The sequence below is a fragment of the Urocitellus parryii genome, chromosome 3 (assembly GCF_045843805.1).
Source record: "Urocitellus parryii isolate mUroPar1 chromosome 3, mUroPar1.hap1, whole genome shotgun sequence".
Classification (NCBI taxonomy): domain Eukaryota; kingdom Metazoa; phylum Chordata; class Mammalia; order Rodentia; family Sciuridae; genus Urocitellus; species Urocitellus parryii.
Genome location: NC_135533.1, coordinates 20054754 through 20069341, shown reverse-complemented (window position 1 = coordinate 20069341; position 14588 = coordinate 20054754). Strand labels below are relative to the sequence as shown.

The 14588-nt window shown below is 34.7% G+C and overlaps 1 protein-coding gene across 1 annotated transcript in view; it reads left to right on the top strand.

The window, feature by feature from the left end:
- Positions 1-14588, top strand: part of Exoc4 (exocyst complex component 4) — a 783024-nt gene that overhangs the window by 198431 nt on the left and 570005 nt on the right. Inside the window, exon 8 of the mRNA XM_026392784.2 lies at positions 11452-11597. Within this exon, the coding sequence (XP_026248569.1) occupies positions 11452-11597 (146 nt within the window). The remainder of the gene's footprint in view (positions 1-11451; positions 11598-14588) is intronic.

The following is a 14588-nucleotide window of genomic DNA, read 5'->3' as shown; positions in this document are numbered from 1 at the left end:
TTTTAAGGAAGTGTATTCCAGAATAAATTTATTGCGCCTACTAAACTCATTCTTCTGTGTTCCTGATTATTTTTCATGGCATGATGTTGTCTGTCCTTCAGTAACATAATTTTCAGCCATTGTTTTTATTTTTTCTCTTTTTTCCTTTGTAGAATAACTAGTTAAATTTCGTCCATTTTATCCCTCTACACTGACTCACAGATTTATCCCTAAATGTATAATATTATTAGCCCTTTGGCTTAAAACATTATTATTATTGCTGTTATTATCATTAAATGCTCTGGATAGGTTATTTCTTCTTGCTCTTCTCTCTTTGTTTTGTTTTCTGCATCATTTGTTTGTACTCTTAGTTCCATTGCCCGCTAATCTATTATTTTGTATTTATTTCATACTGTATTTATTATGATTTCCTATTATGTGTTCATGTGTATTTATCACCATCTTATTCACCTATTTAACATCTTTTTTATCTACTCAATTTATACGTTTAAATGTTGTTATTAATACTTTATAGTTATCTGTACATTGGGGTTCATTTTGACATATTAATACATATACAGAATATATTTTGCTTCATTTTAATCCCTAGTACTTCCTCTTCTGCCCTCTGCTTCCTCTCCTTGTTTTCCTTCCTTCACTCTACAAGGGTTCCTTCTATTTATTTATTTTTAACTGGTGCTTTATAGATATACACCTATAAGTATATGTGTATATATGTGTATATCTATAAACACACTATTGGTTCCACATAAAGGTGGAATTCACTGTGGTATATTTATATATTTACATAGTATAATTTGGTCAATTCCTTTCTTCAGTTTCTTCCTTTTCCCTTCCTCTTCCTTCCCCTTAAATCCACTCTCTCTCCTCCACTGGTTTTCCTTCTATTTTCATTAGATTCCTCCCATGAACCCACTTTCCCCCCATCCTTTATCTCTACCTTCTGCATATGAGAGAAAACATTTGACCCTTTAATTTATAAGTTTGGCTTATTTCACTTAGTGTGATGTTCTTTAGTTCTATCCATTTTCCAGCATATGCCACAATTTCATTTTTCTTTATGGCTGAGTAAAACTCCATTTATATATATATATATATATATATATAAATTTATATATATATATATATCAATCACATTTTCTTTATCCATTCATCTGGTGATGGGTATCTAGGCAGGTTCCATAACATGAGCATTGTGAATTGCCCTGCTGTAAACATTGGTATAGCCTGTATCACTATTGTGCTGATTTTAGTTCTATTCAGTAAATACTAAAAAGTGATAAAGCTGGGTCATTATGGTGTTTTCATTCCTGGTCTTTTGAGGAATCTCCATACTGCTTTCCAAAGTGGCTGTATTAATTTACAGTTCTACCAACAATTTCTGAGTTTACCTATTCCCCCCATCTTCAACAGCATTTATTATTATTTATATCTTGACGATTGCCATTCCAATTGGAGTGAGATGAAATCTCATTGTAGTTTTGATGTGCTTTTCTCTGATAGTTAAGGATTTGAGCATTTCCCCATATATTTGTTGGCCATTTGTATTTCTTCTTTTGAGAAATATCTGTTTTTTAGCCCATTTATTAATTGGGTCATTATTATTATTTTAATGTTAAGTTTTTTTGAGTTCTATATGTGTACTGGATATTAATCCCCCATTGGATGAGTAGCTAGCAAAGATTTTCTCCCATTCTATAGACTCCATCTTTATGCTTTTTTTTCCCTTTTTTTTTAATGTTCAGAAACTGCCTTGGCCCCATCTCTCACAGAGGCCCTTAATTCTGGAAAACTGGAGGAAGGATGATGTCTTTTAGGTACATTTGGTTAATGGTGTTTTCTAGTTCTGAAGAATATCTGCTTAGTTTATGTCTGGATAACCTACCTATTCAGAAAGATGAGTGTTGAAATCATCCAGTATTATTATATTGGTGTCTATTTGATTCTTTTTATTGAGTAGAGTTTGTTTTATATGCATAGGTGTACCAGCATTTGGTGCATAAATATTTATAATCATATCTTATTTTAAAATAATTTCTCTAATAAGTATGAAGCAACCTTACACATCTATTTTAATTAATTTTTACTTGAAATCTACTTTGTCACATACGAGAGTAGCTAGTCTGTTTGGTTTCAGTCTCCATTTGAATGGCACATCTTTTTTTACACTTTTACTTTCAGCTTTTGTATGTGTTTGTCTATAAGAGGAGGCCCTTAAAAAACAACATCTGGTTGATTCTTGTTTTTTTAACCCACTATGTCAATATTTGTCTTTTGTCTGGTGAGTTTAGACCATTTACATTCAATATTATTATAGAGAGAGAATTTTTATTTTCTACCATTTTGATTTATCACCCCCCCTCCCCCACCTATTTTCTGGTGTTGAGGATTAAACTCAGGGGCACTTGACCACTGAGCCACATCCCAAGCCCTATTTTGTATTTTATTTAGAGACAGGGTCTCACTGATTTGCTTAGTGCCTCACTTTTACTGAGACTGGTTTTGAACTTTAGATCCTCCTTCCTCAGCCTCTTCAAGACTCTGGAATTTACAGGCACATGCTACTGTACCTGGCAATTTTGATTTAATTGGACTCTTCTATTAGATTCATCCATATGCTGGCTCTGATACTTATTTTTCATTTTTTTCTGCATGAAATATTTCATGAGTATGTTTTGTAGTCCTAGCTTAGTCGTTATGAATTCTTTTATTTTCTGCTTATCTTGGAAGGTTTTTATTTCATCTTCAACTCTGATGGATAGCTGTGCTGGATGTAACAATCATGGCTGTCTCCATAATATTTAAGGGCTTGGTACACATTACTCCAAACCCTACTAACTTTCAGAGACTAGGCTGAGAGATCAGAAGAAAGTCTATTTGGCTTACCTCTAAATTTTACCTTTTATATTTCTACTGCAGCTTCTAAAATTATATCCTTGTTTTATGTATTAGATATTTAAATTGTAATGTGTTTTTGAGAGGATCTTTTTTTGATATTGTCTATTTGGGATTCTAAATGCCTCTTGTATTTGGATTTCTAACTCCTAAGGTTTGGAAAATTTTCTGGTATTATTTCAATGAAAAGGTTGTGCATTGTTTAGTTTGTATCCTTCCCCCCACCCCATACCAGTGATTATTAGATTTAGTCTCTTAATGTTATCTCTGTTTTATTGAGTATTCTGCAGAGGCTATGGGGACCCTCCTGAGCTGGGGATAGCAGTCCATGGGAGTGATTTGTTCTTGGAAGTTCCACTCTATTTCCTTTGCCTACAGAGATGGGTAGGGGGTTTAGGTGATCTTCAGCTAGGAGTTTCTTGTAGAGAGATTACTAAGACAGCCTATTTCAGAGACATTTCCTATAATTTTATTTTCTACTAGCTGTAGGCAGGGAGAATCTGTATTGGTTTAATTTCTTCTAGGCAGGCTGGCTAGCTGCGGGCCCTATAAAGTTGCTGCCCTGCCTGGCACAGCTTTCTGCCCACAATTTGGGCTGAATTGTATGATCTCCTTCCTTGTCTTTCTATACTTGTCCGGCTCTATCTTGCTCTGCCTTCCTCTCCAATTGTCATTTAGGAAGTAAGCTTGTAAGCTTTTCCTGCATTTTGTCGCCCCTTCCTCATGGCCTCACCCTGGTTGGGCTTAAGGGATTCTTTCCTTATTTTGTACTCCAGTAACCAGATTCCCAGTCCTTCCAAATCTCAAGCTGTCCATGATTTGAATTTTGGATTTTTTACTCTGTCACCCTCTTCTCTGGTTATCTGTTCTTTCACTGCTTCCGTCTGGGCTGTGAAGGAGTCAAGGATTGCTGCATAAACCAGGCATGGTGACACCCGCCATAATCTTAGCAACTTGGGAGACTGAGACAGCAGGATCTGGAGTTCAAAGCCAGCCTCAGCAAAAGTGAGGTACTAAGCAATCTCAGTGACAGCCTGTCTCTAAATAAAATACAGAATAGGTCTAGGGATGTGACTAGGTGGTCGAGTGCCCTTGAGTTTAATCCCAAGTTCTCACCCTCCAAAAACTTATGCTGCCTAGATCTGCTCTACCACCTTGAGAACTCTCTAAATTTGTATTTGACTTTGAGACATGAGATTAATATTAAGTCCTCACCTGTGTTGTTTTTATGTCATCTAAAATATTTTCTTTTTTCTGAACATGATCTAATTTTTCCCAGCAGTGTTTCTTCTGTTCTGTTAGGTTCTTTAAAAAAAACATTTAGATTCTGTTTTTGTCCTTCTATAGTGCCATGATGTTGAAGACCTTCTTGTCCTATTGGGGGACAATCTTGAGCTTTTATAAAAGCTCTTAGCCTTTTCTTTGTTGTGATGGTTTATCACTGTTTTCTTGTAGTCATTCCTGTATGTATCTTTATTACTAGATATGCACACTGAGGCAAGGATGTATTTTTAAGACTTGTTTTTATATACAGCAAACTTTCTTGCATTATTTTATGTGTTAAATAAATATATATTTAGTTTAAGATAAATGAAAATACTCTTTTGGAAGCTGTTAGAAATGGATTTTCTTTTTTAATAGATCTTCTGTGGGGAAAAGAAAAATAAAACCATGAACTCTGATCTGGACTTTACAGATCAGATGTTTGATATAGAACCAGAAAATAACATGTACTGTTGGAGTTTTTTAAGCTTTAATTCTGCATATTGATGTAATGAACTATTCACAAGGTCATATTAATAGTTTTTTAATAGTACAATTGTTATTGAAATGAGTATAATTAAGCAGGCAACCATTCCACTTTCAAAATGACTGTTTATTTTTCTTTTGGTTTCCTTGCTGCAGAGTATTTTAGTCCTTATATAATAGATAATGGCTGCTATACTGAAAAGATAACTTTTTCTGTTTTTTATGTGGTAATATTCCATTCTGTAGCAACCCTATGGGGGAAAAACCTTTTAGCAATTGTAAATGGAGGTCCTCATTTTGTTACATCATTTCACTATTTATTTTGTAATATTTTCAGGAATCAGGATGATTGACAGGTGTATTACTCTTCTTCTACTCCTCCCCACCTTCTCTGACATTTCCTTCAATACACTCAATAAGACTGTACTTCCTGCCTGGGCTCTTCCCTTGCTTCTTGAAAAGTGGGAGGTACCTTTTGGGAGAAGCCACTTGCTTGCTTCTTTTCTTCTTCCAGGGATCCTAGGCTTCAAGTTTCTGGCTAATTTGGTTCCTCTTCAGGACCTTCAACTCCCCCTTGCACCCCCCCAACAAAGGAGGAAAAGAAAAGAAAAGAAAGAAAAAAAACTATCTTCATGAAAATTAATCCTGTGGAAAATGCTGTGCTTTGCCTGGATCACATACTCTTGGGCATCTGCATTTTGAAACAGCAAATTGTTTTGTAATATTTCATATAGGCACATTCAAGAGACTGCTGAAGAATAATTGAGGTTTAGTTTATATTGGGAGCTCATGGTGTTTTTTTTTGGTCTTATTATTAACTCCCCTCATAAGAAATATTGAAACATTATAATTCTCAGATTTGTCAAGGAGGAAAATTATAGTATGGTTTTGCTATAAATTATTGAATATGTGAAGTAAGTAGTCAGAAGAATTGGATTCATTGTTGTACAGATTGAAATCTGTGCAAATCATTATTTTTGCTTTCCTGAAATACAAGAATTCTATGAAAAAAATGGTGATATAAATATTACTCCTTTATCCTTAGATATCTTAGTAAAGGAACAAAAACCTATTTAAACTGTCATGAGGAAAATGTATTGGAGAGGTTCTTTGGAATCAAAGGGTAGAAAATGTGAGACCTTATCGGCAACCGAATTTGATACCTGTAAAGCTATGTGTATTAGTCAGATTTGTATTGCTATGACCAAAATACCTGGAAGAATAACTTAGAGGAGAAGTTTATTTTGTTTCATGATTTCAGAGGTTTAGTCCATGGTAGGCTGACTCCATTGCTCGGAGCTCAGGGTGGGGAAGAACATCATGGCAGAGGGGTGTGGTAGAGAAGCCCTCATCTCCTCATGAAGGGTAGGAAGCTTAGGGCGGGGGAGAGAAGAGGGGAGAGGGGAGAGAGGAGGAGGAGAAGAAGGAGAAGGAGAGAGAGGGAGAGAGAAAGAAAGAAAAGGGAAGGGAGGGAGGGAGGGAGGAGGGAAGGAGGGAAGGGAAGGCAGGCGGGAAAACTGGAAAGTTGAACTCTCTCAAGTCACACCCCTAGGGTCCTGCTTCCTGCAACCATGCCCCACCTGCCCACAGTTACCACACAGTCTGTTCAAACTAGGATGGACTGATTGGGTCGCAGCTCTCACAATTTATCATCACCTTTGAATATCCCTGCATTAACACAGGAGCTTTTGGAGGGACATTTCACATCCAAACAACACCTTGGAAAACATGGGAAGGTTGCAACATTTCAATCTCTCTATGGATTTTCTTTTTTCTGGCCATATATCTCATTGTTTTTATTTTTTATTTTTTTTTTGTAATAGAGATTGAACTCAGGGGTGCTTGACCATTGAGTCACATCCCCAACCCTTTTTAAATTTTGAGACAGGGTCTTACAGAGTTGCTGAGGCTAACTTTGAAGTTGTGATGCTCTTGCTTCCATCTCCCAAACTGCTGGGATTTCAGGTGTGCACCACTGCACTGGCTTCAATGTTTTTATTAGTGCATTATAGTTATACGTTACTGTGGGGTTCGTTTTGACACAATCGTACATGCATAGAATGTAATTTTCTCCATTTCAGTCCATGCTTCCTCTTTTCCTCCCTGGCCCTGTTCCCTTTCCTCAACTCTCTGGCCATCTTTCTATTTGTTATTTTCTTCATTCTTTACTTCTCTTTAGATTGGCTTTCTTTGATTTTCTATCCTCATGGTGAAAGTTGGTTGTCCCAAAGAATTTACATGTTCTCCCTTACGTTAAACAGCAAAGTCTGTATTCCCCTAACACAACCCTGAGAAAAAGAATCTGGTTAAGTCATTGAAGTTGGCTGTCTCCCTGGTGGATATCTTTACTGTGACTGAGAGGGTGGTATCTCAGGGTATAAGCATGACTACTGGAGTCTACCATATGGTTGGGACCAGTTCTTACATAAAGAGAGGGTTTCGTAAACTGGGAAGTTTCTTGAAAGGAATCTGCCACATTAAGTACCAAGGAACGTCTTGAGTGCTTAAATGAGGAGTTACTTGGACAAATGGAGAGACTGAGAGCAGGAGATTTGTTAATGCTAAGCCTATAAATGCCATACTCAGCTTTAGGAAACTACATGTATAACCATAAGCAGCCACAAGATTAGGTGATGAATGGAGAATTCCTTCAGAATGGTTTTGCCAATATTATACTAAGTTATGTATCTCAGAATTTTGGCCCTACTTTTATATCAGGAGATTTCTGACTAGTATCTTGGCAACTGCTAGTCATATATTATAGAAGAGGTGCCTAATGACTTCAATTTATATGTTTTAAAGCATTATGTATCATTGCTTTGACTAGAGAGCCATCTAACCTATCAGGTAGGTTCTCAAGAAATATCATGATATCACTGGAATATATAGCTTCTCAAGTACTTCCTGTGTCTTTGTGTTTCTTGTCTTTAGTTTCACAAATTAAAGACTTCAAAGTTAAATTTAAAACACCCATGAACTTTGGATTTTGTTTTGTAACTCTTGACCAACAAGAAATTATAACTTCAGGTACTTACAAGTAGAAAATAAATTAGTGCCTGCATTATGAAGCAATTTGGAGCCAGCAAGAATGTGGGATTATCTTCTGTAGATTTTTTGTTGACAGGATGTATTTTATGTCATGTGTAATGCTCTTTGTCTTAAGTAATTTTTCACAGGCAAATGACAATCTGTACAGTTTGTTTCCTTCTATAAAAATGGAAATATGGACTCATGGATATATGCTTAAAATATTTTGTCCAATTTGGAAGATATAGTGTATTATTTACCCTATTGTAGAATCACCACAAAATTATACAGTTATATTCTTTCTATGTATGTGTGTGTGTGTGTGTGTGTGTCTATCTATACTAGGGTTTGAACCCAGGCATTGATTATGCAAAGCACACACACTACCACTAAACTACTCTCCCAGCCTCTAGTTTTATTTTAACGAGTCATTATGCTTGTGTTACAATTTCATAGTGAAAGATATAGTCTAATTTAGGCAAATTTCAAACAGTTTAGAAATAGGGGCTTTTTTATTCTTGTAGATATTTTAATATATGCCTTTACCAATATGGGTATCAAAACAAAACATTACCTCATTTTTAAAGCAGCTAGTGGTAAATGGTATTAGGAAAAAGAGGCTAACACAATAAAACAAACATTGCAACTATTTAACCTATGGTAACTTTTATATGTATTATAGATTTTTGTACCAAGAACTAATTTGCAGGGTTCTTTCTACTTTGGAGACTCCAACTTGAGTACCACTATATATACATTAGGCTTCTTTTCCTTTTTTAAATTCAGCATTTCACTATTTCCTTTTGATTTACTAGTATGATACATGGGTGTGTTGGGGAAATGAAGAAATATAGTGTTTTAAGGAATGTTTAAGACTAACACCATTAGGCAGTTTTTGATGGATACTGTTTGAACAATGTAAAATAGTGGTAGTTTAGGAGTTCAGAAAGGGGAACAGATGACCTAGAATGGCCCATGAATAATTTGTTGAGGTGAAAATGTTAAAGGTGTCCTTAGAGAGTGTTTTTTTTTTTTATTTTGGGGTGTAGAGTAGGGGAGGGGATTTACTTAGGGGAGAGCATAATCTAGACCAGGCTTTCCAGAAATGAAGATGCCACATGTATTCAGAGAATAATTATGTAACTGAGTTTGATTGGAGTTTTGGCTTCATTTTGGGGAGAATAAGATACAATTGGAGATATATATTGAAGTGATGCAATGCATATCCTTGTGTGATGACAGCAGCGATATGTTAGGATTGTCAATCTGTTGATGGTGTTTGGGAAGGACTGGAGCTGTAGGAGATGGGAGTCAGAAAGTTAAATGAGGAAAACTACCTGAGTTGAACTAAATTAGCTGTTGGCAGAATGGACCTGAAGCTGCATACGAATAGTTGAGAGTCATTAATAGACTGAGTGACTAACTCCTTAATGGGCACAAAGGATAAGAGAATGTATCAAAAGATGTTTCTGAAGTTTTACACTCAGAGACAAGTGAGAAAATGAAACTACATAGATTAAAAATGATGGCAGAAGGAATTTCTGGTTGTACTGGAAAATGATTTAAATTTTAGGGAAGTTGATTTTATTAGTGGAATATATGAATATATCAAGCATGCAGTTACAAATGTGGGATTGAAGTTTGGAAGACAAATCGGGAATAGCTCACATAATGGTAAAGGAGACAATATTTGTGAAGACTGCTCTTCAAAGTTTGGGACCAAAATTCAACAGGGAGTTAAAATTGCAGATAGTGGATAAGGGTAAAAGTAGGAATTGTGTTTCTAGATAGAGAAGCCAGCGGATACAAATATACCAACAGTACTGCAAGGCAGTAATTCAGGGGACTTTATTGATGTGGAGAATAAGATCTTTAAAAAGTGATCTTAAAATAACTGGGTTTTGAGAATGTTGGTTAGTTATGCTCTTGTCAGTAACTGTTTTATTGTACAAGGTCATCTTTTGTGTTCTATGATATTAAGTATGTTAGAAGAATTACTTGGTATTGTATTTTCATGCCTGAGTAGAAACATCTTTCTGCTATGTTGATGTTAAAACAAACACTGGAATGAAACAGTACAGTTGTGGACATCTTTCTAGACTATATCAATTTGAAATTATTTTATAGTTTTGTTTTTTTTTTTTTTTTTTTAGCTTTCCTGTGTTCACAGATTGCTGAAAATCTGAACTGTGGCACATCAGGTCTAAATCTACAACATAATTGTGTCCTTCAGTTGAATTGTTAGTAGAGACTCCACTTCTCCCTGACTGTTGAAAGTTTGGGTGACATATTAACAGGGATGGTGTTTGTCTTAATATTTTTTCATCAGTATGTTGAATAATACTTCAATGACTTCATAAATAATTTTTTAAAAAATTGACCTGTTAACATATCGTGTGTTTTCCCAATGCAATTTTTATTATACAGAGACTGAAATACATATAAACTGATGTTATTGATAGTTCATATAACCTTGGAACAAATAGAGTGTCATGGTTAACAGTATAGGCTTTGGAGTCAATTTAACCAGGTTGAAAGTCTGGCCTATTATTCTATAATTATAAGACATTAGACTGATTTCTGCATACCACTAATTCTGTTTCTTCATTTCCAAAATATTGATAAGAATTCTAATTTCACTTATTTGAGGTTCAAATAAGAGGTAATGTTTTAAAAATTTCTCATGTTTGCTAAGTTCTGAGGAATGTAAGTTTATGATAGGGACATAATTGCTTTAAAACTTATACTATCGTGTACATAGTATGCTTCATAAATCTTTGATAACAAGGGTTGAAGTAGACCTAAAACCTTTCTTGCATAAATAAAAAAATGAATAGTTAGATGGCACCTTCAGTCTCTGACAAACTTTTATTTAACTCATGCTTCTCCACCTCTGTCTTACTTGGGTATCTTAAAGTTTTAAGTGTGATAAAAGGATATGAAAGTGAGTTTACATGTTTTCTGCCCAAGGTAGATTCTAAGGAACAATGGTGTTTTCTCTTCTGGATTTGTTATGTTCTTTCACAATAGTGGGAACTCTTTAGAATCTGGTCTTAGATATTATATAAAAACTGATTCTAGCCCATACACCAACCTACTGCAAGTTGATTTGATAAACAGGAACTGTTGGCAGTAGTTGCTCTAAAACCTAGTTGCTTTTCTTCCCACAGTGAGCAGTAGTTCTGGACTAGTAAGAGTTTAGGACCTCTTAGCTTCCTTCAGCCTCTCTTCCTACCTCCTCTTGGTAGGTTTTTAGGAGGATTATGTACGATGCTGACAGAGTGAGGGGCAAGAACAGACTCTGGAATTAAAACATCAGAGACCACTTTGCAGCTCGTGAACCTTTCTTAGTCTATTTTCTTTGTCAATGCCCTGTGAACTTCCCTGATAAAATTTTGTAATTTCATTTACTATAAATGAAATAAGTAAATATTAATGAATTAGCACCTAGCCTGCAGCATTGTAAGCTCTCAGTAAATATTAAGACATTGCTTCTAAGGCTGCTGTAGTTCAGAATAATGAGGATTAAATTACAATTAAAGAATCATCACAGTTCCTGAAGAATAGTAGACACTAAATAAAATTGTTCTCTTTACCCCCATGTGCAAATGCCCATCCTTCCTTGTTACCTGTAAATAGTCAACAAGTAGATGACTTTCTGGCTAATGAATCTTTCATCAGATCTCCAATTAGAAAAATGGATAGCCACCTTAGTATACTTCTGAATGTCAAGGATGAGTTATAGGCATACAAATTACACTGTTTTATCTGGTTATACAGATGCTGTTGACTGAGTACTTGGATATGAAGAATACTCGCACTGCTTCTGAACCATCAGCTCAATTAAGCTATGCCAGTTCTGGACGAGAGTTTGCAGCCTTTTTTGCCAAGAAGAAACCTCAAAGACCGAAAAATTCCCTTTTCAAGTAAGTATGATGCCAGTAAGATAGCAAAGTATCTAGAAGAGTTCTATCCAAGTAAGATGACTTGCTATTTTACTGACAACCATTACTTTCTCTAACTGAAATTGAAGTATTTTATATGAAACAAATATTTGATTTTTTTTTTTTTTTTACCTTTCTTAGAAAAGAAGGGAAAGTGGCTGTTCCAGATTATGGTCACTGGACTATTTAGAACTCGTAATAAAAATTTCTTAAATTTGTTTCTGGAGCGTTTATATAAAATTACGGGAAATTAAAGGAAATGAAATATACCAGCTTTGAAAAAGCCCCCATGTGCCAAGAAATAGCCTTTTATAACTCTCTCTAGCAAAGCAGTGTTGGACATTATGAGGTTAGATGTTTAATGAAGGAACAGTCTGAAAAGTAGTTTGGTTTTTTAAAAAAAATATTTTTAGTTATACTTGGACATAATACCATTATTTTATTAATATATTTCATGTTGTGCTGAGGATCAAACATAGTGCCTCACACGTGCTAGGTGAACCCTGTACTGCTGAGCCACAACCCCAACCCTGTTTTTTTTTTTTTTTTTTTTTGCAAAATAGTCAAGATTTATCTTTATTTCCTGAATTTAAATCTCTCATTTTCCCCTTTTACTTGTTACATTTGAGCAAAATATTTATCCATTCTAAAGCATCAATTTAATTTACCGAAAAAAATGTAAATGGTAAATATACTTAATTACATAACATGATTTAAGGGATAAATAAAATATCTATAAAACTTTTATAAGCTTAACTCAAAAGATGCTAGTTTATATCCTAACTTAGTATTAATAAAACTGAATGAAGTTCAATGAAGATAAATTGCTTGGTTCTGGTCACACAGTTTATACACATATAAGCAAAATTTGGTTTTAGATTTTGATTGAATGGTATTACCTGAATATACATACCTTTTAAACCAAAGTATATGGTGCAAAATGAAATAATATTTTTTTAATTTTTTTCTGAAACACGTATCATAGATTTATTCATTCTATGACCATACAAATTGCCTTTAAAAAAAAAAAACCGGATAGAGAACAACAAAAAAAAGGCTACCAGTGCCATTTTTCATTGGGTAATTTACTAGTAACCACTGAGCTTAATGAAGACAGGACTGGAATTCTTTATTTTTTTTTTAACTTCTCTATCTTCTACTTTTTTTCTTTTAATTAATTATTTTTTTTTCAATTAATATGTGACAGTAGAATGCATTTCGATTCTTATTACACATCCAAACGCCATTTTTTCATATCTGTGGTTGTACACAAAGTATATTCACACCAATTCGTGTCTCCATACCTGTAGTTTGGATAATAATGTCCATCACATTCTACCATCATTTCTAACTCCATGCTCCCTCCCTTCCCTTCCTACCCCTCTGCCCTATCTAGAGTTTGTCTATTCCTCCCATGCTCCCCCTCCCTACCCCACTATGAATCAGCCTCCTTATATCAGAGAAAACATTTGGCATTTGGTTTTTTGCCAGTCTTGGTTTTTTATTTTGTTGTTGTTACTATCTTAGTGTACCCAGCAGGCTTGTGCCCAAAGTGTTTATCTCTTAGTAACAACTAATAGTTAATTACATTAATAATACTGATAGTATTAATAGCTACCATTGATTTAATGCTTCCTATGTACCAGACTCTATACCAGGTGAGTCTCTCAAACTAATCAATTAAACATAAAATTATTTGGCTTATAACAAGTTTCAGCAGCAGCAATAGTAGCTAACATTTACTGAGTTCTTACTAAGTACTAGCTAAGACATTAAGCCAATTTCATGGATTGTCTCATCTGCTCATTACTACAACTGTACAGGCAAGGGTTCCGTTTTTAATCCTTGAACACAAAAATTTGCAACACAAGAGAGGTTGTGTAAATTATGTAAGATCATATGTCTAGCAAGTAATAGAAATAGGTTTTAAACTCTTAACAGTCTAAATCCACAGCTTTGTGTCCTTTTGAGGGCTTAATACATATTTTAAGAAATTTTATCTGTAAATGTAAGCCAAAGTATCATCACAGTATTTTGCACTAATTATTTTTAATGTCTGAAACTCTAGTACATTTTATTGATTTGCCTTTGAGATTTGCTTTTATTTAATATTGATAGTGTTTATAATAATTCAGTATCAACACTTAGTTTGTATTGTGATTTTTTTTTCTTTTTTTTATTGGTTGTTCGCAACATTACAAAGCTCTTGACATATCATATTTCATACATTAGATTGAAGTGGATTATGAACTCCCAATTTTTACCCCAAATGCATATTGGAGAATCACGTCGTTACACATCCACAATTTTACATAATGCCCTATTAGTAACTGTTGTATTCTGCTACCTTTCCTATCTTGTATTGTGATTTAATGGAGAAGAGTGCATGCCTGCCTGGAATGAAACCCATTCTATTTACTGAATGCAATTCTTTTTTCTTTTTTTTTAAGGTTATATTTACTCTTCAATTATTTTTTCTTTTTTAAAAATTCTAATTTGTTATATATGACTGCAGAATGCATTACAAATTCATATTACACATATACAGCACAATTTTTCATATCTCTGGTTGTATATAAATTATATTCACACCATTTGTGTCTTCATATATGTATTTAGGGTAATGATGTCTATCTCATTCCATCATGTTTTTTTTTTTTTTTTTAAAGAGAGAGTGAGAGAGGAGAGAATTTTTAATATTTATTTTTTAGTTCTTGGCGGACATAACATCTTTGTTGGTATGTGGTGCTGAGGATCGAACCCGGGCCGCACGCATGCCAGGCGAGCGAGCTACCGCTTGAGCCACATCTCCAGCCCCATTCCATCATCTTTTTTACCCCCACTTCTCCTCCTTTCCCCTCCCACCCCTTTGCCTTATCTAGAGTTCATCAAATCTTCCCAGGCTCCCCCTCCCAACCCCATAATCAATCAGCCTCCTCATATCAGAGAAAACATTTGGCATTTGGTTTTATG